The sequence below is a fragment of the Sminthopsis crassicaudata genome, chromosome 3 (assembly GCF_048593235.1).
Source record: "Sminthopsis crassicaudata isolate SCR6 chromosome 3, ASM4859323v1, whole genome shotgun sequence".
Lineage (NCBI taxonomy): Eukaryota > Metazoa > Chordata > Mammalia > Dasyuromorphia > Dasyuridae > Sminthopsis > Sminthopsis crassicaudata.
Genome location: NC_133619.1, coordinates 429,770,415 through 429,795,731, shown reverse-complemented (window position 1 = coordinate 429,795,731; position 25,317 = coordinate 429,770,415). Strand labels below are relative to the sequence as shown.

General features: G+C 34.4%; 1 protein-coding gene across 8 annotated transcripts in view; it reads left to right on the top strand.

The window, feature by feature from the left end:
• The window catches only part of UBE2E3 (ubiquitin conjugating enzyme E2 E3), a 100,556-nt gene that overhangs the window by 43,339 nt on the left and 31,900 nt on the right, over positions 1–25,317 (top strand). The window contains exon 1 of one of the 8 annotated variants that reach the window (XM_074302971.1): positions 23,532–23,904. The exons of the other annotated variants lie outside the window; for them this stretch is intronic. Within the exon in view, the coding sequence (XP_074159072.1) occupies positions 23,825–23,904 (80 nt within the window). The 5' untranslated portion in view covers positions 23,532–23,824. Of the gene's footprint in view, positions 1–23,531; positions 23,905–25,317 lie in introns of those variants that run through there. 8 annotated transcript variants of the gene reach the window in all.

Here is a 25,317-nt window from a genome sequence, read left to right as displayed (position 1 = left end):
TTATAAAGTTTTAAAGCATCTCACTTATGAGACCTATTATCTAGATAGTACAGATATTATTAATTCCATTTTCTAGATGAGGGGATAGCAATCATAACCTAAAAATAGTAATTGTCAGAGGTGACTTAAATCCAGTCTCCGCTGCTCTGTCTTGCCTACCTATTTAGACATAATAAGTACTCTTTTTGCTGTTTTTACTGACTGACTGTGAGAATCAAATAGGAAGTTAAATGTAAATGTAAATATTGAAAATTGACAAGTTCTATATAAGCTAGGAGTATTAAAATTTTGGAATTTAATAAATATGGGAATGATATTCTATTAATGCCTGAGATACAACTTATTCTGTTGAATACAGGCATTTGTTGTTGTTCAGTCATTTTTCAATTGTGACTGATTCTTCGGGATCTCATTTGGAGATTTCTTGGCAAAGATACTGGACTAATTTCCCTTTTCCTTCTGCCATTAATTTTGTACATGAAGAAACTGAGGCAAAGGAGTAAGTGATCTATGTAGGATCACATAACTAGTAAGTGCGTGAAGCCAGATTTGAACTCAGAAAGATGTCTTCCTGAAGTTACTGATTCCAGACTCACACCCTATGTTCTAGGCACTAAGTTATGGTCTGGGTTACAAAAAGGGACAAAATATAGTCTTTGCTTTCAGGGAGACCACAATCTAATGGGAGAGGAAACAAATGTGTACAAACAAGCCATGTTTAGGAAATAATTGAGAGGGCAGGGACTTTTGAATTAAGCTTGGTTGGAGAAGGCTTCTTGTGGAAGATGATGAGGCTTCAAGATGGTCAGAGAAAATTCTTAAGTCAGCAGAGGGAATGTCTTGTTCATGGAATAGCCAGCCAGGAAGTAATTATTAGTGGATTTAAGGTTATGGAACAAAGGATTAAGGTTTAAGAAAATTGGAAATGTAGGAAGCAGTGAGGGTATGAAGGACTTGTAGTTTATTGAATAGGGAACATAATTGGACCTGCATTTTAAAAAAAAATCATATAGTAACGGAGTGGAAGGTGGATTGTAGAAAGAAGCTGGGAGGTCCACCAGCAGGCTTACTGCTGTAGTCTAGGTTTGAGGTGAAGAGGATCTGAAATAGATCAAAGGAGAAAAGGGATTCCAGAAATGTTGCAAAGGTGAAATCAACAGGCCTTGAGGAATTGAGGATGATACTTAGATTGTGAGCCTGAGAGACCTGGGAGGATGGCATTGTTTGCTTTCTACAGTAATAGGGAAGGTGGAGGTGGGGAGTGGGTGGGGTGGAGTCCAGGGTTTAGGGCAAAAGCCAATAAGTTTCATTTTGGACTTGGTGAATTTCAGATGTCTTATGGACATCCAGTTTGAGATGTCTGAAAGACAGTTGGAGATATGAAGACTGGGGGTCAGCAGACAACTTGGAGAATCAAAGGTAGATCTGAGACTCATCAACAGGGATGATAATCAAATCCATGCATCTTGATGAGTCACCAAGTTAAATAATATTTAGCGAAAAGAGAAGATGGTGAAAAAAGAAGATGGCCTAGGGCACAGTCCTGATTAACCTGAGGTTAGAGGACATGAGCTGGACAAGAATCTATTCTAAATTTTAACAGGTACATGTAACTTACTTTTTAATATGGGAAATGGTTGGTTCACTCTAAAACACTCTAGAGTGAATAGAATAGAATGGAAACAGGAGATATCATCTATCTTTCCTTTTCCTCTTCTTTTTCCTATGGATACATAGTTATGCCATTAAATCTCTGCATTATTCACTTAGATGGTTTGGTACTTTGGTCCTATGTACTGACAGGGGATTTGTTCCAGATGATGGTGAGGTAGCTCGTAGTCAACTGGGGTAAAGGAGCCATCTCTAGCAGCATGGTTTTCCTATCCAGGCCTGTCCTTCCTTAGTTATCACTACTCCCTTCAGTGGCTTTTATTAAATTATACATTGGCTGGTATAATTTTCTTTTTCTTTTTTAAAGCTTTTTATTTTTTTATTTTATTTTTTTTCTATAGTTACCATTTTTTTTGTTTGTTTATTTAATTTTTATTTTATTTTATAATTATAACTTTTTTTTTGACAGTACATATGCATGGGTAATTTTTTACAACATTATCCCTTGCACTTACTTCTATTCAGATTTTTTACCTTCCTCCCCCAACCCCCTCCCCCAGATGGCAGGCAGTCTTATACATGTTAAATATATTACAGTATATTCTAGATACAATATATGTGTGTAGAACCGAATTTCTTGTTGCACAGGAAGAATTGGATTCAGAAGGTAAAAATAACAGTTTACACTCATTTCCCAGTGTTCCTTTTCTGGATGTAGCTGATTCTGTCCATCATTGATCAATTGGAATTGGATTAGCTCTTCTCTATGTTGAAGATACCCACTTCCATCAGAATACATCCTCATACAGTATCATTGTTGAAGTGTATAATGATCTTCTGGTTCTGCTCATTTCACTCAGCATCAGTTGATGTAAGTCTCTCCAAGCCTCTCTGTATTTCTCCTGTTGGTCATTTCTTACAGAACAATAATATTCCATAACATTCATATACCATAATTTACCCAACCATTCTCCAATTGATGGACATCCATTCATCTTCCAGCTTCTAGCTACTACAAAAATGGCTGCCACAAACATTTTGGCACATACAGGTCCCTTTCCCTTCTTTAGTATTTTCTTGGGATATAAGCCCAGTAGTAGCCCTGCTGGGTCAAAGGGTATGTGTAATGTGCTCTCCTGGCAGTTACAATTACTAGTCTGTCCTAGACCCACCAGAGTACCTTTGACCACTGTCCTCTGCAGTGTGAACTCTACCCAGCTCGCCTCCTCTGAGGCCTTCAAAGGTCTCTGGCCACAATCTATTGAATCTATAGCTTAATAACCGGTAGCACGCTCAAGAACAACCACGTGTAATCTTAAAAGCCTTTATTATACCTAGTCACATAATGCCCTGACTGATGCCCTGACTTGTTGGTTCCCTAGTGAACACCTGGTCAGAAGACCCACGTGTTCACTACCAAAACCCTTACCTCTTTTGGCTATCCATCTTGGCTTGGCCACCCAGGCTAGGAAGCCAGGGTGAAGAGCGTCAGATTAAAGAGGGCGATTGCTGCCTGCAGTGGGCTTATATAGGGCTTGTGAGGTCACACACACAGCCAATCAGCGAGAGAGTCACCCATTACGAAGCTATCTCAATATGGCCAGGATCCCGCCCAAGGGCAGTCCTAATATCCACAGAAATTACTTCCGGGCCTCAATCTCCCCATGCGCTGTGGCGCCGCCCATTTAAAGGCCCCTTACAGGTATGCACATTTTGATAACTTTTTGGGCATAATTCCAGATTGCTCTCCAGAATGGTTGGATTCTTTCACAACTCCACCAACAATGCATCAGTGTCCCAGTTTTCCCACAGCCCCTCGAACATTCATCGTTATTTGTTCCTGTCATTTTAGCCAATCTGACAGGTGTGTAATGATATCTTAGAGTTGTCTTAATTTGCATTTCTCTGATTAGTAGTGATTTGGAACACTTTCATATGAGCGGAAATAGTTTTCATTTCATCATTTGAAAATTGTCTGTTCATATCCTTTGACCATTTATCAATTGGAGAATGGCTTGATTTCTTATAAATTAAAGTCATTTCTCTGTGTATTTTGGAGATGAGGCCTTTATCAGAACCTTTAACTGTAAAAATGTTTTCCCAATTTGTTACTTCCCTTCTAATCTTGTTTGCATTAGTTTTGTTTGTGCAGAAACTTTTTAATTTGGTGTAATCAAAATGTTCTATTTTGTGATCAATAACGATCTCTAGTTCTCCCTTGGACACAAACTCCTTCCTCCTCCACAAGTCTGAGAGGTAAACCATCCCATGTTCCTCCAACTTATTTATGATTTTGTTCTTTATGCCTAAATCTTGGACCCGTTTTGATCTAATCTTAGTATGTGGTGTTAAATGTGGGTCCATGCCTAGTTTCTGCCATACTAATTTCCAGTTTTCCCAGCAGTTTTTGTCAAATAATGAATTCTTATCTCAAAATTTTGGATCTTTGGGTTTGTCAAACACTAGATTGCTATTTTTATTCACTATCTTGCCCTGTGAACCTAACCTATGCCACTGATCAACTGGTCTATTTCTTAGCCAATACCAAATGGTTTTGGTGACTGTTGCTTTATAATACAGTTGTAGATCAGGTACAGCTAGACCACCTTCACTTAATTTTTTTTTCATTACTTCCCTTGAAATTCTCGACCTTTTGTTGTTCCATATGAATTCTGTTGTTATTTTTTCTAGGTTATTAAAATAGTTTCTTGGAAGTCTGATTGGTATAGCACTAAATAAATAGATTAGTTTAGGAGCTTTTTATTTTCAAAACATGCATAGTTTTCAACATTCACCCCTGCAAAATGTTAAACATATAATTCTTCTATATATATTTCCACAATTTATGTATAATTTTCTTGAAAATCCTTTCATATTGCATTTTCATTTGACCACCTAGTGAGAAGAAGTTTTCATCTGGATTCCAGTTGCTCATATTACTGGAAATTTTCATACCAAATTCTCTTAGCAACAGCCATTAATGGAAGCTGCATGATGTTTGGCTTTCTTTACCATCCTTTAGCATTTGTATTGTATGGAAATTAAAAAGGCTAAATATGTGAAGCTTAATTTCTCCTTTTCCTTAAATTTATTTGTTTTAGAAAATATCTGATAGGCAAAGCTGCCAAAAGACCAGAAAGTCAAGTGTAAGTATTGTTTGACATAGAAGCCTTGCCATTCTTAGGGACTTAAATGCCCTTTTCATTTTTCTTTATCCTCTCAAATAGAAAAAGTGAAGTTGTCTGTCTTGAGGATGTCTTATTTTATTCCTTTAATAGACAGAAGTCTTGTTACTTCTGTGGTCTTACGATAGCTAGCCAATATCTCTTGATTTCTGTCTTCAAAAGATTTTGAGGAAATACACCTCTTCTGCATTATCTACTCTTCAGACAGCAGTCTAGCTATTGGGGAGTGGAGGGAGGAGAATCTATGAGTTTTCTTCCAGAGAAGGTAGATAATAGAAAGAGTGATCTATGATAGGGCACTATTGTTGGATGCCCTATATTAAACTATAACTAGATCAGACATGCTGAAAGTGAGAGGAAGAAGTTAGTTTCTGAGAAAGAACAGCAACAGTCCTCGATTTGATTTATTAGTTCTTACCATGTACTGCACAGGCAAGGAATACGAAGATGAAAATGAGTGCCCCTGTTCCCAAAGAGTTTATATTCTGCTACAGAGATAATGGTTAGGAAAAGGTTTATTGATCCATAACATGTACCAGTTCAATTTAGTGAACGTATCTCAGTTGGAAAGACTGGCATCTTTCCCAAGATATACGAATAATTCACAATTCTGATCATCAGAAACTGATCATCAGAAATGTGAACTTAGTACATATATGATTTTATATATTTCAAGTGTTTTAAAGCTCGTTTTGTATACTTACCCTGGAAGATACATTCATATAGTAATCAGAAGATAGCTTTATGGACTTTACTCATGATAGGGTATTTTCTCATATTAAGATTGACTTTTAAAAAATGGATAGTTATTTGCATGTTTGTTTTTCTGTGTGGACAGAAATTGTATGGAAGAAAAAAAAATAAGGCTTTTCATGAATTTAACTTATTTCATAGGTTTTAGAGTTAGGAAAGATGGGCTAACCTCATCATTTTCCAGATGAGGGAACTGACACCTGGAAAAGTAACCAGCCCAGAGCAATTGGGATTTTAACTTAAGTTTCTTGAATTTAAAACCGGGGTTCTTTCCACTAAACCATACTGATTTAAAAGCATCAAAATTAGTGTTTTTTGTTTAAAAAAATATATTTCTTATACTTTGTTTCTTAATGATTTTGTGATATAGGAAATCTGTCCAATATGCAGGAGTGGGGTGGATGTGGGATTAATCTTTCTAGGTTTCTGATAAATTTTCTGAACCAGTCAATTCATTGGAAAAGGATATCATACTGATGTATCAATAAAACGTGTATAAAATCTATTTGAATTTGGTGTCTTCTATTTCCCTTTATTTGTTCACTGCCACTGTAGGAGCAGAGAGGGAATCCTAGGAACTGAGGGATTGTATGTTTTTCTTTTTTTCGTGTTTCATATTATCATATCCAAAGACAAAAAACATCATTTAATGTCTTCTCTAGCCATTTAGTGCTATTCTAACTAAAGAGAATTGTAGGAATATAAATTATGTTGAAATTTTACTGTAGCTTTTTCAATGTAATATTGATTGTGTAATATATATGATGATATTATAAAGGCCAAATGATAGTGATATTCTGCTCTAGAGATGAATCAATCTATGAGATTTAGTTTTGTGAAAGTAATTTGTTAAAAAGTTTTACAAATGTGAAACCATATCTTCTGAAAATGCAATCTCAGCTTTTGATAAAAATAAAATAAACCTCTTTAATTTTGTTCTGATCTAGTAGCATATGCAAATTAGGTAATGTAAGTTCTAAATGGAGTTGAATTTAACATTAATAATCTATGAACAGTTAAATTAGAAAATATAGAATTCTCGATTAAAAATCCTATTAATAAAATGAATATGAGAGCAACAATTTTGAATTAGTATTTAAATACTTGCTATGTGCATTCCACTGTAAGAAATGGAAAGTTTAGATAAAATCATAGTCCTTAACTTTCATGAAGCTTACAATTTAGCTAGGAACAAGAAATAACATGGCTAGTTGTAATAAATCAAATTATTAGAGATATCTTGAAGAGGGGGACACAAAGCAAAAGTTTTATGTGAGGTCTGAAGGGGATTTGAAGCAAAAAAGGAGATCATAGAAAACTTCATCAAATAAGTGACATTCAGATTGAACTTTAAAGGATGAATAGGAAATCAATAGTGAAATCAAAAGGTGATGAGGAAAAAGGAATACATTCCCAGTACAGGGTATATGTCACAAGTATGAGTCAAAAACATGGAACATGTGCAGAAAGCAAAGTTAAGTCCAGTTTGCCTGAAGCAGGGAGTGTGTGTGTAGAGGAAAGCAAGATGACATGAGACTACAAAGTGAGTATGGCACCAAACTGTGTTCTGTCTTAAATGTCAGAAATGATTGTTTTGGAAATTCTGTGAAGACAGTTAGAGGCTTTTTCAGTAGTCCAGTAGGCTGCCTATGATACAGGAAGGTGGCAGTGGAACTAAAGAGGAGGGGGCTGATGTAAGATGTATCATAGGTATAAAATCTACAAGACTTATTGACTTGATGAGAGAGGTTAGGTAGCAGAAGGGAAAAAAAAATCAAATACCAAGATTTCAGATGTAGAAAGCATAATAAATGGTACTGCTACAGACAGAATGAAAAGGTGTTTCAGGGAATAAGGTAATATCCCATAAGAGATTTACATGACAACAATTATTGATTCATTTGGGTATTGCTACTCTGCTTTTGCCATGATGGTATCTTTGATCAGATACCAGAGACATCTCTGACTTCTGAGCCAGGATTTTGTATCTGGGTTACCAAGGACAGCTTTGGACCACTCATAAAGACTTGTTTTAGGAAGGGAAGCAATATATAATTTTTTAATAATGAGTTCATTTTTAAATATGTTGAGTTTAAGGTGCTGCTGAGGTATTCTGTACGCAGCTGTAGAGCTAGAACCTGAATCCAGAATTAATATGTTATTTTGGAAGTCATTTGCATAAAGCTGGTCTTTCAAGTCATGGGAACTCTGTGCTTATCTTTCCCCTGCTTCAAGCTTCTCCATTTTTGTCCATTGCTCCTAGTGTTATATAATACTCTTATCTCTGCTTCATCCCTATATCTAGTCAGTTGCCATGTCTTGTCAATTCTAAACAACCACATCATACATGTGTTTCAGTAAGTCAGATCCACTCCTTTCCACTCACACAACTACCTTTATCTCTTCCTACCTAATTTGACTACTCCTTCCTTCTCTAGTCAGTTCTCTGTATGACTGCCAGAGGAAAAGACCTTATATAATAATCATGTGTGTTAATTCCCCTGATGATAATTCTTTAGAGTACTTATTGGATAAAATACAAACTCCCCAGCTTGACATCAAATTCAAGAACCTTCACAGACTGACTCTAGTTTAATTTTTTTGCAGACATTTATTTCATACTGTTACCCTTTACTCACTCTATATCCTAGCTAGGCTGTAGTGGCAGATGTTTTTGAACTCAACATAAAATCTATCCTCTGAAGTATAGTTATTTCAGAATCCTCATCTTTCTTCAAGATAGATAGGGAAAGCATTTACTGATCATTTACTGTGCTGGGCTCAATTTCTTATGAATAATAGTGATTTTGATTTTGTTTTTTTGTATCCTTCAGTTGAAGTATATAGTATTTTAAGCTTTACAAAACACTTTACATATGTCATCTCACTTGAACCTCAAAGTAACCATATGAAGTTGGAATTTCTGGGATGGTTCTACCATTTTGCAGATGATGGAACTGAGACTTGAAGGTTAAGGTTTGAGTGTCATCACATAATTAGTAGCTTCCAGAGTAGGAATTTGAACCTCGGTTTTTAGAACTCAATGTCCAGAACGTATAACCATCAATGGTGATGCTAATGATGATAGTGATTACCCATAAGACAGCAAGTGTCAGTGTCCTAGGGACATAACTAAATTTCTAGGAATTGTAGTCATGAAAAGTGTTGAGGAAATGAAGACATTTATTATAGAAAACTTCTTTAGAACATTGAATTGTGATGTCAGAGAGAAGAGAGATAAGAGGTAGTAGTTGGTTGGGGAGAATCTAGGGAAAATCGACTGTTTCTTAAGTTTAATCAGTCCAGTGAGAGAAAATCAATGACACATGACATGAAATGAATAATATTCTCTCTTTCTATAGCCTAGAAGATAGGTTCTTCTCAAGCCTAATGCAGAGATTTACTTGTAGTGTCTGTAGCTTCAGTTGGTCAGATTGGTTAAGTGACTTTCAGTACTACTTCCGCACTTGCATATCTAGCACTGTACCAAGCCAATTGGAATTAAAGTCCTTCAGATATTTTCTCAGAACTCATCCTGGTTTCCATAAGGTTCCTTGATTATAGAAAACCAGAGCTACCCTATCTCTTTAAAAATCATCTTGTAGTTTTTGTTTTTCCTGAAATGTTTTTGAATATTATGATCGATTTTGTGATAAATATCACTTAAATATCATTAGTAGTTTTTTTTCTTTTGAGAAGTGATCTAAGTGTCTTAATATATGAATTTGGTTTTATAACCAGCACTTGGTAGAATTTTTCTTAAAGTATTTCCTATGAAAGCAGGAGCATTTGAATGCAAACTTTTTCAGAGATGGTCTCTTAAACTCTAAATCCCACTTGTTACAATGACATGTCTTTTTGTTCACGATTTAAGTTGCTGCTGTCCTGTGTTATTGAACTTGTCATTGGGATAGTTGAAATATGAGGTCATATACTAAATTAAAGCTGTATTTGAATCACATTATTGCCAATTAATAATCTGGCTGAAACAACCCTAAATTTATGAGCAATAATGAATCATTTTAGTGAGATTTTATTGGATTTCATTAGGTAAAAAACAAAATTTGACTTCTTAGCTTTTTTTTTTTTTTTTTGAGGGGGGGGTTAATTCTGATATTCCAGTTTCATTTTTGATTTCAAAAAGTAAGTGATAGTCTCCGAGGACTGATAAATTTGATATTCAGGTAATTTTCAGAAGATCAGAGGAAGGTGCTTTTGCAAAAGTGTTAGTTTTACCTGAGATTATGGTTTTTCCTAAAAGGTATATGAATGATATTGCCTTGAACAGTATCTTCAAAAAATGATGATGAGATTTAAATAGCACCAAAGGAGTTTCAGCTTTTTCTTCACACAAATAAGAATAAATTGATTCTATTTTTTCTTTTTTTTTTATTTAGAATTTTTTTTATAATATTATCCCTTGTATTCATTTTTCCAAATTATCCCCCCCCCTCCCTCCACTCCCTCCCCCCGATGACAGGCAATCCCATACATTTTACATGTGTTACAATATAACCTAGATACAATATATGTGTGTAAATACCATTTTCTTGTTGCACATTAAGTATTAGATTCAGAAGGTATAAGTAACCTGGGTAGATAGACAGTAGTGCTAACAATTTACATTCACTTCCCAGTGTTCCTTCTCTGGTGGTAGTTATTTCTGTCCATCATTGATCAACTGGAAGTGAGTTGGATCTTCTTTATGTTGAAGATGTCCACTTCCATCAGAATACATCTTCATACAGCATTGAAGTGTACAGCGATCTTCTGGTTCTATTCATTTCACTCAGCATCAGTTGATGTAAGTCTCTCCAAGCCTCTCTGTATTCCTCCTGCTGGTCATTTCTTACAGAGCAATAATATTCCATAACCTTCATATACCATAATTTACCCAACCATTCTCCAATTGATGCGCATCTATTCAACCTCCAGTTTCTAGCTACAACAAAAAGAGCTGCCACAAACATTTTGGCACATACAGGTCCCTTTCCACTCTTTAGTATTTCTTTGGGATATAAGCCCAATAGCAGCAATACTGGGTCAAAGGGTATGCACAGTAATAAATTGATTCTAAGAAAAGTAAAAAAGAATTGTAATTGAGGATCAAGTATGTCAAAAATGAGCTGAATTGTTTTCATTGGATTTAATTTTAGGCAGCAAGAAAAATTAAGCGAGTCAGCTCTTGGAAAATTTGGGCTAAATATTTTAAGATGTTTAGTAGCTGAAAGTTTAATTTTTATAAATTCAGAGTAATTTTTGTGTGTAGGGAGGGAGTTTTATAGTCGATAAAGTTTGAATAATAATAGCTAGCTTTTACATAGTACTTATAGTTTTAAAAGAGTTTTACAAATATTATCTCATTGGATCCTTAATAACAACACTAGGATGTAGGTAATATTATTGTCCTCATTTTCAATGAGAAAACAAAGTAGTTAAGTAAACTCTCCAGGGTCACATAGCTATTAAGAGTTTGTGTTGGATTTGATCTTGTCTTTCTGACTACTGAACCAGTATCTCTATCTTTTATGGTAATTCTTTGAAGAAGTTATAAAAATCACCACTCATTCTCTGTTCTGTATAGCCTTTCCATTCAAAAGCAATGTAACAAGGCAAAAGATGCCTATATACTTTGACCTTTTCCAGTATACATCACAAAATTTTCAGAGTGCTTTATATTATATATCATTTGATCTTAATGAAACTGGTATGAAATGAACACTGTGGTATTAATTGACTTATTTACACAGCTAATTCACTTGTTTCTCATGTCCAAACTTTTATCTCAAGACAGTTGTCAGCATGAGTTAATACTCCCAGGCTAAAATGTAATTGAGAAATATTTAACAAAATAAATAAAAATACAACATGCTAATATGACCATGTTAATATATGGTTTCTAAGTCAATTAATAGCCTGTGGGGATTCTTATATTTGGTTTAGTGGTCCTTGTTGTATTTGAGTTTGTGACCAATATTGCCTTAAGATATCGATTATTTCAACCATTATTAATTACAGCAAAACTAATTCAAAAAGGGAAAGGTAGTGGAATTTTGTAGGTTTTTTGGTTCAGTAGGAACCAACAGTACCTTCAACAAACAAAACTAAGTAAAGGTGGCTATCTGAACTTGGCATATTTGTGTGTCCAATAGTATGACTCTTGGCAATAATTTTTATAGTGCCTTTAAATCTTCTTTTGGCCAGTCACAAGTTGTTTAATTTTCAGATAGCATCATCTAGTTTTAGGGTACTTGTGCAAAATGTTAGTTTTTCTTGGGATTATGATTTTTCCTAAAAGATATATAAATGATATTGCTTGTATGTGTAGTAAACTTTTAGTAATTTGACATCAGACAGAGCTTTGAATTAAATATCCCCCCCCCCCACTGGGGTTAAGTGACTTGCCCAGGGTCACACAGCTAGGAAGTGAATTAAGTATTTTGAAGCACTGCTAAATAGAATTGTATAATACATGCAAACATGATTGATCTAAAACTTAAAAGAGAAAATTTATTACATGCAGTGAATGTTACCTTCAGGAATTGGTTGATTGAAAGTTTCCCAACTAATAAAAAATATATCTAAAGGTCCAGTTATTTAATTGGTAATTAAAATAACCAATGCTACTAGGTGGTATAGTAGATAGAATACCAGATCTGGAGTCAGGAAGACCTGAGTTCAAATATGGCCTCAAACATTTACTATCTGGTTGATGATCCTGGGGAAGTTACTTAACTGTCTTTACCTCAGTTTCTTCATCTGGAAAATGAGCTGCAGAAGAAAATGGCAAACCCTTCAGTATATTTGCCAAGAAAACTCCAAAATAGGATCATGAAGAGTTGGACATTCCTGAAACAACTAAACAACAAATAAAAGTGAGAGAAAGGAGGAATTATCATTGAAAATAACCAATAAACATAGACTCTGGACATCATCTTGGTTTGCAAATATAATTCCTAATATCTTTATTTAAAACTTTATTCAAGGCTCAATAAGAACTCTGAACTTAGATCTTTTTTGAATTGTTCCCTTTTGTAACATGTAAATTTTAACTAATTTTAAATTAATATTTTATTATTGTAATAAGTACATTCATATATATCCTATAAATAAGTTTTAAACATTTATTATGATTTGAGAGAAATAAAATTGAATTCAAATTAGAATGGTAAAATGCTATGTGGATTCTTCTGTCCTTCTCCCCCCCACCCCCAATATGGCAAAATCTGTTACAAAAACTATGTGGAATATAGTTACTGCTTTGTGGTAAACTGAATGTTTCATTTGAAGTGAGAGGAATGGTTAATGGGAACCAAAAGTCCTATTAAATTTGAAGGTGCTCTTGTGGGAGAATTATTTGGCCCATTAAATGGAAAGATTTTGCCAGAAATTCCTAAATGCAAAAACATATAACTTTAAAACAACTTTGAAAGTTGAGTTTTATTATTATTATTATTATAATCATCATTATTTATAAGTTCTTGGTAGTGGCGTAGGAGATATATAGAGAATTTCTTCATCCTCTTTTTAGTTTATTTATAATAGCTCTTTTTTTGTGAAAGCAAGAGTGTAGAAAGACATTTACTACTCTTACTACCTCTTTAAAGTTGTTTCTTAAATATCCCAAAGCCAAAATTTGCTTCTTTCCTTTAATGCATTAATTCCCATCGAGTTTTACTTTCTCTGAACCATTACTTGTAATCCCATTTCCCAGACTTGACACCTATACTCCTCCTCCCTCCCCCCCCCAAAAAAAAATTCCTTCCTGATCTTTCAAGATCTTTCTTTGGAGAGAATGTCTCTGAAGTTGGACAAGCAGAATGTTGTCTTAGGCTAATTCTTTCATCTTTTTACTATCTATAACTTTAGAGCTCACTAGTTTGTCATTCTTCACAAATTGCACTCTTGGGATTTGCTAATGAGAATACTCAAACCAAATTTAATTTTTTGGTCACATTGACTTGCTCATTTTCCTGGTGTTCTACTCTTCATCTTTCAGATCAGTTGTTTTCCTACCTTGAAAAGAGCATTCATTATTCCTGCATAAATCCTGCAGGATTTATTTCTTCTCTCCTCCCTTCCCCCCACCAAAGGAAAAGAAAGGAGCCCTATTAATACTTTATGTCAGTATGTCTGCTGATTTGCAACCACTGTATTTGGGCCATATCTTCAAAACTAGAACCATTTTCATAAAATAACTCGGATAGAAGAAACCACCTAAGAAGAGACAGAGACAAAGACAAAGATAAGAGAATGAATCAGGTAGACCCAGAGAAGGTCATTTTAAATAGTTGGCATTGTCCAAGATAGACTCCATTTGACTGTGGCCAGTTCAAAGGAGAATTTTCTTTAAAAAGTAGCAGCTTTTAAAAAAATGGATTATGTTGTATATTACCAAAAGGGACTACTGGAAGTAACCCTGGCTTCTCTCAGCAATGAAATTAATGCTAGGCTTGCAAATGCCTAATTGGAAATGCTAATTCTTGTTAAAGGATGATTTCCTGAAATAGGAAACTTTGATTCTGCAAAACCAAATAAAAAAACCCTCCCAAAAAGTGGTCATTCTCTCTTCTGACTTCTCCAAAGGAGTATTTCATTATGTCCCTCAGAATTGCTCAGTCATTTCAGGAAGCTTGTCTTGGGGGATTTCCTCTAATAAAAGAAACTTTCCTAATCTATGAAATTATCCAAGAAGATCGAGGGGAAATTCTTTAAGGTAACATGATCATTATTACCATGTGCAAAGAAAATAAACGAAGTTTTTAAGAATTATTAGTAGATTTCACAATTGTCACCTTATTCAGGAATGCTGATTTTAATATTCCTTTAGTCTTGTTTAGTCTTAGGACTATTGAACACTATTTTAACCAAAGATACTTTTATATATTGTATTGTTCCACACCACTATGAAAAGCCAGCATATTTTGACATCTTTTAAGATACTAACTCATAACTAAGATATTTATTTAGTTTTATGTAGTGTACATTCTAATTTATTTTATGGTTTCAAAGATGTATTGAGAATGGTGAAATGTTCTTCTCAATGGTTATTAGATTGTTTTTAGTAAAAACATTTCTTAATGATAGGAAATATTTCTGAATTTTATATACTGATAGTGAGTTGGGACAAGCAACAATGTTGATAATCACCATCAATTTATTTTTGAAATTTATTTCCCCATGGGAAAGTTATTCCAGGAGAGAAATACTTGGGAAAGCCTCCATAGATGTGTAAATTGAGGTACATTTTCATTAAAAATATGTTTAGGATTTTTTTCTGACTTAATTCTTTTAATGACAGATTTACACACATTTGTTTGGAGATTATGTATATCTTCTTTTTGTCTTTCAGGAGTAATGATTTGACTTGAGGCTACTTTAAAAAAATCTTTCTTCAGATAAACACTTTGTTTCTATATTTTGTATTTAAAAGTCAATAGTATATTTATTTAGGCAAAGTAACCGTCAAAAAATGTCCATTATAGCTTTAGGCTTTACAATTTTGGAATATACCAAGATTGTGCTTCTTTTCCTTAAGGGAAAGTATTATTTCCGAGTTTTTTTTTTTTTTTTTTTTTTTCCTTTGTGAAAGATTTAAAGTGATCATTTTGTTGAATTGTTTTATAAATATGCTAGAGTTTCATTGTAATGGCCTTATAATCTATGTTGTGGAACTTGCAACTTGGTAAGATTCCCCAGCAAAATTTTTTTTGGTGGGAGGAATTAAAGATTTGTTTTATCCACAATTCTATGTTATGGAGGGTGGAAGAATATTTAGGCTCTCGTTTAGTAAATTATATAAATAACAAAGTCCTGCCATGCTCTTAAATTTATTCTTTTTAGTGTATAATACTAGTGGACAGACTTATCATTTTTTGAACTTCAAAAAACTTTGAGAACAAAATATGAGTGAAAGAAGATATTTTTGAAATGCCAGAATTTTAGGTGCTATTCTATAGTAGTTATGTTATATCTTAATAATTACAAAGTGCTTTTCTTGCAGCTTTGTGATAGTAACAAATATGATTACCCTTATTTTTGTGGATAAGGAAAGTAATGCTTTGAGAGAATCTTTTTAGTTGTTGAGTTTTTATTTCATCTAGGTCTCTGGTCCAAATTGAGACCTCTTTCCTCTTCCTCATGCCACTTCTTAGCAATGCTCTTTGCCAAGTTTGGGGGCCATTGCTAAAAGGATATAGGGGAGGGAGGAAAAGCTGCTGCTACAGTGCTATCATATCCATTATTTGTATTCCATTGAGAAGTCTGAGTAAGGTCATTTGAAAAGAGGGAGCTGTGAAGAATAATTTTTGTTTTCTTTCATTTTTTTGACTGGACAAGCATGCCATCTTCTGGTTGAAGTGATCTCACTTCTCTTTTTATCAGTTGAGATCTTTTATGAATGGCAGAAGTCATAAAATGCTAACTTATTGTTGATCTCTTCCTTTTAAAATGTCTTTTTTTAAAATTTTCACTTCAGTGAAGAGCTACCTCTCCAAATTCTTATGTAGCTGTAAAAAGCTTTTGATTGGTCAAAGAAGATGATTGTACAATTGGAGAACATTAATGCAGGAAAGAACCTCAAGTCCTGAATGTAGGTTAGATTGTGTGTTTGTGTCTGTGTATACACATTTGTGTACTTTTTCACTTTACATGCTTTTTTTCCTGATTAAAAAAAGGTTTGGTCAGATCAGCAGGCATTAACCTAAGCATTTTCTATGTGCTAGGCAAGACAGCATCTATGCAATACAGTGAATAGAAGGCCAAATCTGGAGTCATGAAAGACTCTTCCTTGTGAGTTCAGATCTGACACTTAAATAGCTGTATGACCCTGGTCAAGTCATTTATCCCCTTTGCCTCAATTTCCTCATCTGTAAAATGAACTGGACAAGATAAATTGGGGAATAATTAACAGAGAAGGCATTACAATTGAATGGGGATTGGATCAGAAAAGACTTCATAGATGCAGAATATATACAGTGATTTAGACTTAATTCTAGAGTCAGGCAGGGTCTTTTCTATTTTTAAGGGAAATTTTTCATTTTATTTTCAGATTTGCTATCTCTTTTCTTATCTCATTCCTTTAAATAAAGCAAAGAAAAAAAATTGCAAACCTGTATAGCTAAGTAAAATAAAACAAATCCCTACATTGACCACATTCATGCACGTATGTGTATATTTTATGCTTCAATCTGTACTTTTGCTTATCACCTTTTTGTAGGAAGCCGAGTAGCATATATTTTTAAATGTTTCAATTGAGACAATTAACCAGGACATAATGATGAGCCTCTACTACTTTTGATAAGTGATGTGAAAATACATTATTTAATATATTGTGTCTTCTGGAATGACAACACTAAATGAAATGTTGCATTTTGTTTTTTGTAACACAAGTCTATTCTACATTATAAAATTAGATAGGTAACTTCTGTGTATTGGTAAATAGAAATTAAAGTTTTAATTACATAACTTATCTAACTAATATTTGAAAAACCACTCCATTTTGCTAAGAAACCTGGCTTTGGATACCTTCTTGACAGAATTGCCAACCTGCTTATTTTTCTAAATAGATTTTTTGGGGAGTAATGTGTCTTAGTGGAAGAGCTACATCAGTAAGTAAGCATTATTGCTTTTTATCCAGTAAAAGAATGCTGCTCATTAAACCAAAATTGTATTGAATCTTTTATCATGCTTCTTACAGTGTGTACTGTACTGGTTATTTTCTACAATATTCTTAATGTTCCATAAAAATACAGTGTGTGTTATTCTTTAACTCAACATTTGAAGAATAATCACTGGTGTATGTTATCTTAGCCTAGATTCATAGAACATTAATCTTTTTAGTTGACTAGCTATTTTGTTCTTTTGTTTACCTAGTCTGTATATATTCTGCATCAATCATGAAACAAATATGTCATTTACTTACTATAGTTTTTAGTGGCAATAATCCCGAGAACATGTGTTGGTTCAGCTACTAATTAGACAGTTTTCCCTAAATACATCAATATAAGCTTGGACAAGCTAATGCAAGTTAGCATATGAAGCCTTTTGCTTTCCATTCTAATTTTCTTCTTGAGTACTTTGTAGAGTATCTGAAATAAACTGGCTGAAAAATATTGAATCAATTCTAAGCCAAATTAGCAGAATGTGAATAAATCAAATAGATGGTTTTACATCCACCAGAGAATTTTGAAAAAATTCAAGGATGGGGTTGGGGAAGGAGTGGTCAAAATACACAAGTAATATATGTAAACTTAATTGTTATAAACACCCACCATACGTAATATTGGAAAGTTAATGATATAACATTGATATATCAAAATAAAATCCAGAGGGAAACCTGGGGATCTAGATGGATGAATTTGGCAGCTGAGTGGTATAGAATGGACTGAAATGGAGAGAGACTTATGGCATCAGACTAACCAGCAGACTTTTGTAGGCGTCTAGATAAGTAGTGATGAAGGCTATCTATTTTTCTTGCCTGGAATATACACCCACCTCCTCTTCACTTTTTAGAACCTCTAATTTCCTTCAAAACTCAACTAAAAAAGTTTACTGTGTATAATCATGCCCAATTCTTCACACAGGTACGCATCTCTCCAGAAATCACCTTGCACTTGTTTTGTGTATGCTCATGTACAGATTGTTTTTCTCAATAGAATATGTAGTCTTTTGAAGAGTAGGAAATGTGAATTAGATGTGTAAGGGGGCTGTCTTTTGCCTTTCTTTGATGGCTAGCACATACCAGGGCAGAGTCAATTTTAAAGCAGAGAAATGAGGTGCATAGAAGAAATTTTACAAAAGTAAAATCAATAGGAGTTGGCAGAAGATTTGATATGGAGGAAGAGTGAGATGAGACGCTTAGGTTTTATGTCTTAAGTTTTCTCAGATCAATGTAGGAGCAGTTGTTTGAGCCTTAATTAAAGGATAATATGATGACAATTTACCCATGCAAAAATAGTCTGTTGTAAGCGGCAGTATTTATCTAAGGACAGTCATAAAGCTTGATTATTTATTGGGTGAAAGATTAAAATTAACAAAGATAAAAGAAAGCTGGTGAGAATATTCTAGTTGAAGAGTTTTTAGCCATTTTTGTGCTATGTACTCCTATGGCAAATTTGGAAAATTTATCTAGTTATCTAGTCAAATCCTTTAATATGTTTTGAGTCTCCTCTCCTCCCTAATTCTGTCAAATTCATTCTCCAATATCAACAGTGTGATTTTCTTTATGCTTATTACCTAAATCAGTAAACACCAATGACCATTTAAAGCCCTTCATAACCTTATAATTTTATCCTTCCAGCCTTATTTTATATTATTCTTCACTTGAACTTTATGATGGAGCCAAATTTATTTTCTGATTGTTTCTCACACCAGTATGTTATTCTTCCATATTCATGCCTTTGCCCTAGCAATCTATTTCCCTTGCCTAGAATATATATCCACTTCCTCTTCATTTTTAGAACCTCTAGTTTCCTTTGAAATTCAGCTAAAATACTTTACTGTGCACAGTCTTACTTGATTCTTCACACAAGCACTTTTCAAAAATAACCCTGCATTTATTTTCTGTATTCTCATGTGTAGATTGTCTTCTCCAATGGAATGTTGTCTTTGAAGAGTGGAAAATGTGTATTAGATTGTGTAAGAACTGTCTTTTGCCTTCCTTATTGACTGCTTCATTTTTGTCTTTGTATCTCCAGTGCCTAGTACATAAACACTTCTTGATCGAGTGAAGAGATGGCTTGTACACAAAACTGCACTATAGTATGGTTAATATAGTATGTTATCGCATGACTTTTACATAAGAAGTTCAGAAAAAAGGAAAGGCCATTTTCACCCGGGATAATGAGGAAATGCTTGTTGGGAAAATGGCCTTTGAAATGATCCTTGTGAATGGCCATTCACAATTAGGTATCATATTGGGTAGGAAGAGGTGGAATAATGTTATAGAAAAAAGAGCTAAATGAAGCTGTGGATATTGAAAAGTCAAGGTGTATGGGAGGTGGGGGAGGTGAACATGTTAATACAGTAGTACTAATACTGAAGAGAAATCAATGAGAGATTAGTACATCCTACCTCCCACTCTTTCTTCCCTGTGGCCTTTCCCTTTCCCCCTTTCCTTTTGCCTTTTTTGGTGCAGGACGTGGTCTTTATTTAGTAAACTAATTATTTTAAGCTGGGGAATGACCCAGTGAAAATTCAGGAAGATTAAATTGGAGACTAAATTCTCTCAAAGAATTCAGTCATAGTCAGAGATACTTTGAATATTAGTAGGGCCCAGTGGCTGTGAGGGTGAAAGGGGACAGATGGAAGAGAAGTTATGAAAGAAGAATTATTTTAAAATATTGACTGGATTTAGGGAAGTTAGGAAGGAGAGGCAAAGGTAACTCTCAAGTGTGTTAGTCTGAGGCACTTAGAGAATGGTAGTATCATTAATAGAAATAGGGAAGCCAATAAAAAGATCTAATTCTGAAGGATGATAATGAATTATATTTTAGACATGTATCGGTGATACAGTGTAAAAATATAGGTAGAAATGTTCAATAGACATGTAACTTGGGAGCAAAGCCAGGATTAGAAATATAAGTAATTTGTTTGCATCTCTGTGTAATATTTGAAGATGAGAATAGATGAGATTTCCAGGGGAAAGAGCATAAAGAGAGCTAAATGCAAAACCACAGGGAATGCCTAGTATTTTGAAGTGAAAAGAGAAGAGTTATTGAATGAGACAGAAAAAGAACCTTGGGAGATATAGGAGGAGAATGGTCAGTAATGGCTTTACAGAGATTGAGAGGAATAGGGGGTGAGCAAAGGCCATAAAGCTTGATAGTTAGGAGTTTACAAGTGATCAGAAGAGCTGTTTTCAGGTGTGGGAGAGGTAGAATATACTGGAACCTTATGTTTTGTATTGATTTGAGAAATTTGACTTCAGTAGAAGAAAGGCAGATTGTACAAAGGGTATTTAGAAGTCATTTATTTATCAAAATCTAAACTATACCTAGCACCTCATTTATGAAATGGATACCTATCAAAGGGTCTGTCCCTGCTCTATTTTATCTAATTCAAAAGTATACCAGGAGTAATAGGCCTATGATGTGGACCTTTAAAGAATTAATTACTCATACTCAGTTACATTTACAAAACCCTTGACCTAAGCTGATATGTGAGTGTGTGTAAAAAATTAGTGTATTCAGAGGATACCAAGTGCATTTTCTTGTCCACATGGTTAAGTAAGTGATAGACTGGTTCTTATAAATAATGCTGCCTCTGTGTATCCACTTCTTTCATGTATACTCTACCAACTTTCAACTTATTAGTAGGGAAAGGAGGAGGAAATAAATTATGTGCCAGATACTGTTCTAATCATTTAATACATATTATCTTATTTGATCTTAACAGCTATTATGATCTCCATTTTAGATTTGAAGAAATTGAGGAAGATAAATTTTATGCTTTGATCCGTATATGAACTTGGTGCTACCTGGTAGGCCGACCATCCTCTACAGTTAATATTTTTGCTCCCACACTATTTCCTTCTCTTGTGGCCTCCAGAGTTGCAAGATGATCTAAATTAGAGGAAATCTGTAATAATTTTCTTTTTTTTGAGGCTGAGGTTAAATGACTTGCCCAGGGTCACACAGCTAGGAAGTGTTAAGTGTCTGACACTAGATTTGAACTTGGGTCTTCCTGAATTCAAGGCTGGTGCTCTATCCACTGCGCCACCTAGTTGCCCCGAAATCTATTTTGCTGAGCCTACATAACTCAAGCCAGAGGCTGTGAGAAATAGCCTTGCTGAACATGTTAATTCCACTACCCTCTTAAGTGTCAAAACAGACATTTGTTAAAGCCATCTTTTAACTGTGTTCCCCAAATGCTACTTAATCTTTAGTCCTGTTGTTTAGTCATTAAAATTTAACTGTGTAGCTTCTGCTCCTGTCTCTGGGCCACAGTTAACTCCAGCGAGGGGCCTCATTGTCAAGATGCTGTTGACTTTTTTCTCTTACGGTAGGTATAATTCTGATTACCTTTCCCTATTTTTTCTCTCAACCAATCATCAATCAGTCTTTGAGGCATAAGTATATATACCTTGCCCACAAAGATTTAAGAAGAAATAAAAGATCCTTCTTCCTGGGTTCCCACCTCCCAGTTAAACCTTCCCAAGTGTATTATTATACTTTATACTTTGTAACCGTGAGAAACTTCTTGCCCATACTCCTGTCATCCTTAGCCTTTAGCTATTTTAACCCTCTAGTCTCCATATTATTTAATCAATATGTATTTCAAATCTCCAAAAAAATGGTGAAGTTAGGAGTACCTTATAAGTACCAAATTCTGGACCCAGTGACATAAAAAGTGAGTATAAATGTGGGACAAATGTAAAAAAAGGAAAGCTTTATAGATTACAGAGCTCTTTTCTAAAATTAATTTTACTCCTAGAGGAGCCTAGTATGACCTGTGATAAGATGAAAAGCTTGGCCCATGAAATTATCTATGTAGTATCACCTCTTTGAAAATGAATGTGTGATTGTAGCCTAATACTCCAGATGAATTAAAGCAGGAGTGAGTTGTTAATTAAAGTGACTAATATCTCTGTGATAAAAACAAGGCTGTTCAAACACCTGCACTATATATCTTTAGGTTTAGCCTTTAAAAAGATGTAAGGAAAGAAAGAATGAAAATTGGACTGTAGAAACAGACCTCTATTACACAGATTGAGACTCTATGGATCCAGGAGGGGAGGTTTACACATACACACATCTCCCCTTTGGGAAACTATGGCTGTGGGAATGAAGGCAGTAGTGGAATAATGGGATTCTTGGAACAGCAGTGGGCTGTGCTGTTACTGTAATGATTAGGTTTATCCCTGGAGGGGTAAAATGCAATTATGTACCTTTTTCCTTTACTTTCAGAGATGGAGAAAGATAGTTATGAAACTTTACATACACTATTTGACTCTGTTGCTCATAGCAAGGAGCATTATTATTTTTTTAATTAAGAAGGTGCTGTTAAGTGTTTTATAAAAATTATCTTATTTGGTTTTCTTAACAACTCTGGAAATTAGATGCTCTTGACCCCATTTTTTGATTGAGGAAAATGAGACAAATTGAGGTTAAGCAAAACTTTGAAAGATCATACTACTAGTTAAGTGTCAGAAATCAAGATTAGAAAGGGGAGAGTTTAGGGCTGAAATTAAGAAGGTGAGAAGTGGAGAGTTCAGAGCTGAGATTAAGAAGGTGAGAGAAATGATAAGACTCTGACCTGTTTTTAACTGGATGGAGTTTGGAGGCAGAATTGACAAGATTTGGCAACTGATTTTCTAAGTGAATTGAGGAATAGTAGAAAATTAAGACTGCATGACTAGAAAGATGATGACCTTTGACTTAAAAACAGAAATTGAGAAGAGATTTAGTTGTGGTGTATTAGGGAAAAGAGAATGACTTCTGTTTTGAGTATGCTGAGCTTGAAAAACCTTTGGAACATTGCAATCTCCCTGCCATCCCTCCGCTTCCATGTGGGAGAAAAAGCAACATTCAATTTTCATAATTCCTCCAAATTCCTAGATCTGCCACCAGATCTTTAGTACCTTTTAGATTCTGCTGAGGAATTGTCTTTTCTCTTTTAAAAATGTGAACTCTTGGAGAACAGAGATTGTCTAGCTTCTGAACAATCTAGGTTGTTTTATATTCCATTTGTATCCATAGTGTGTGGGACATAACATTTAAATGCTTATAATTCATTCATCAAATCTGAGATGTCTCAGTAGGCAGTTGGTAATATATATGACCAGGACCTTGAACTCTCATCTTGTATTGGTAGGTTAGGTTGTGATTGCTAAGCTTTTGTTTTGTCTAGATCCAAGCTCTCATATCACTTTCCAGCCAAGTCACACTGCTGATGCTTTTCCTCTAGCCTCAGTTTGTTTTGAATTTTCCCCTATTAGAATGTAAGTTCCTTAAGATAAGGACAATTTTGCTTGCTAGCATTGGTATCCTCAGTGATTAGCACAGTGTCTAGCACATGAATACTTTCTTACTGCCCTAATTTATCTTGGGAGACTGACAGACCAGGGTTTGATATACAAATACAGGAGTGTTGGGCATAGAGATGATTGTTCAACTCAGAAGCTGATGAGGAAGAAGAGGAAGGAGAAGTAGTGATCAGATTTGGTAATTAAATGGATAACTTTGGCTAAAGTAGTTTAAACTGAGATTGGAAACCAGATTGCATAGGTTTAAGAAGGGAAGGTAACTATTTCTTCAGATATTAAGGAAGAGAAAATGGTGAATCATGATGTTTTGAGATGGAAAATTGGGGAGAAGGAACTTATGGAGAACGGGTTCTGCTTCCTCATTGAAGGGTAAGGAGAAATCTTTATCTGAGAGGATGGGGGGAGGAAGTAATATGACTTTATAGGAGAAAAGATCACCACAAAAACTCTACCACCTTATTTACCCAGTTTATATCACAATAAATGTTAGGTCTTGAGTAAAGTGGGAGGGTTATTGAATTATGGAGACATACCTAATAACTGTTTAGCATTTTATAATATTAATAACAGTTCTTTAAACCCTTCTATTATTGAATATTTCTGCATTTTTTCATTTTTTGGCTATTTCCTGGCTTGAAAAGAAATCTTACTGTTATTAGTGATTTGGAATAATCTTTCCTATAATTATTGGGAACCCCTTCTCAGATTAACATAGGTAGAAATTATTAGTAATTTGTCTTCAGGATTTCCCCAAATCCTTATTCTAAATCTGGAGGGTTCAAGAAAATTATGATTGTCCTGAAGTAATTCTTTTTATTAAAACAGTGAATCAGTGAGCATACTTATTTATGATTTCTGTATTCTGAAAGTTTAACAATCAAAATTCCTTTTTGCCTAGTGCTAAAATTAACTTGCAAATCTTGATATTTGCCAGATTTTGAGGTTCATTTCTTTTTTTTTCTTTTTTTTTTTTTTGAGGCTGGGGTTAAGTGACTTGCCCAGGGTCACACAGCTAGAAGTGTTAAGTGTCTGAGACCAGATTTGAACTCGGGTCCTCCTGAATTCAAGGCTGGTGCTCTGTCCACTGCGCCACCTAGCTGCCCCTTGAGGTTCATTTCTAATCTGTTTTGAACAATTTTATTTTGTCATTTGTATGTTTAAATTGATGCTGTCTATTCTTCAATATTATTGCTTGTAGAGAAGCTACTTATGCCCAATAAATAGTTTAAGAGAATTCAAAGTATCAAGGAAAAGAATGGATTTGGTGGGGTTGACAATGTTTTAAGGTTATTTTTGGATAATTATGATTTTAGTTTTCATTTGGAAGGAATATTAGTTGTGAAGGCTTGGTAATTTACAATATTAATGGTAACAAACTGCCACAAATGCGCAATTTTTTTTAGGATCAGAGTTATTTGTGGGTTTTGTTTTGTTTTTATATTTAAATGAATTCATAAAAGCCTTTAAGAGAATATTTCCATTATAGGTCTAAAATAGTTGGTATGGAATATGAAGGAAAGTGTTTAAATAAGCACCATAGTATCTTTAAAAAACAAACAAACAAAGAAAAAAACCTTCTGTTTTTTCCTTCAATGTTCTTCAATGCTTATTTCAATCCTGACATTTTCTACCTAGTATAGAGTCCATTCATTTATTTCTTTACTCCATTCTCTTTACCCATTGTTACCTCATTAGTTCAAATATTGTTTGACTAACTTCCTCTTAGTCTCCCTGATACCCATCTTATCTTTCTCCGTTTCGTCATCCTATATATCACTATGA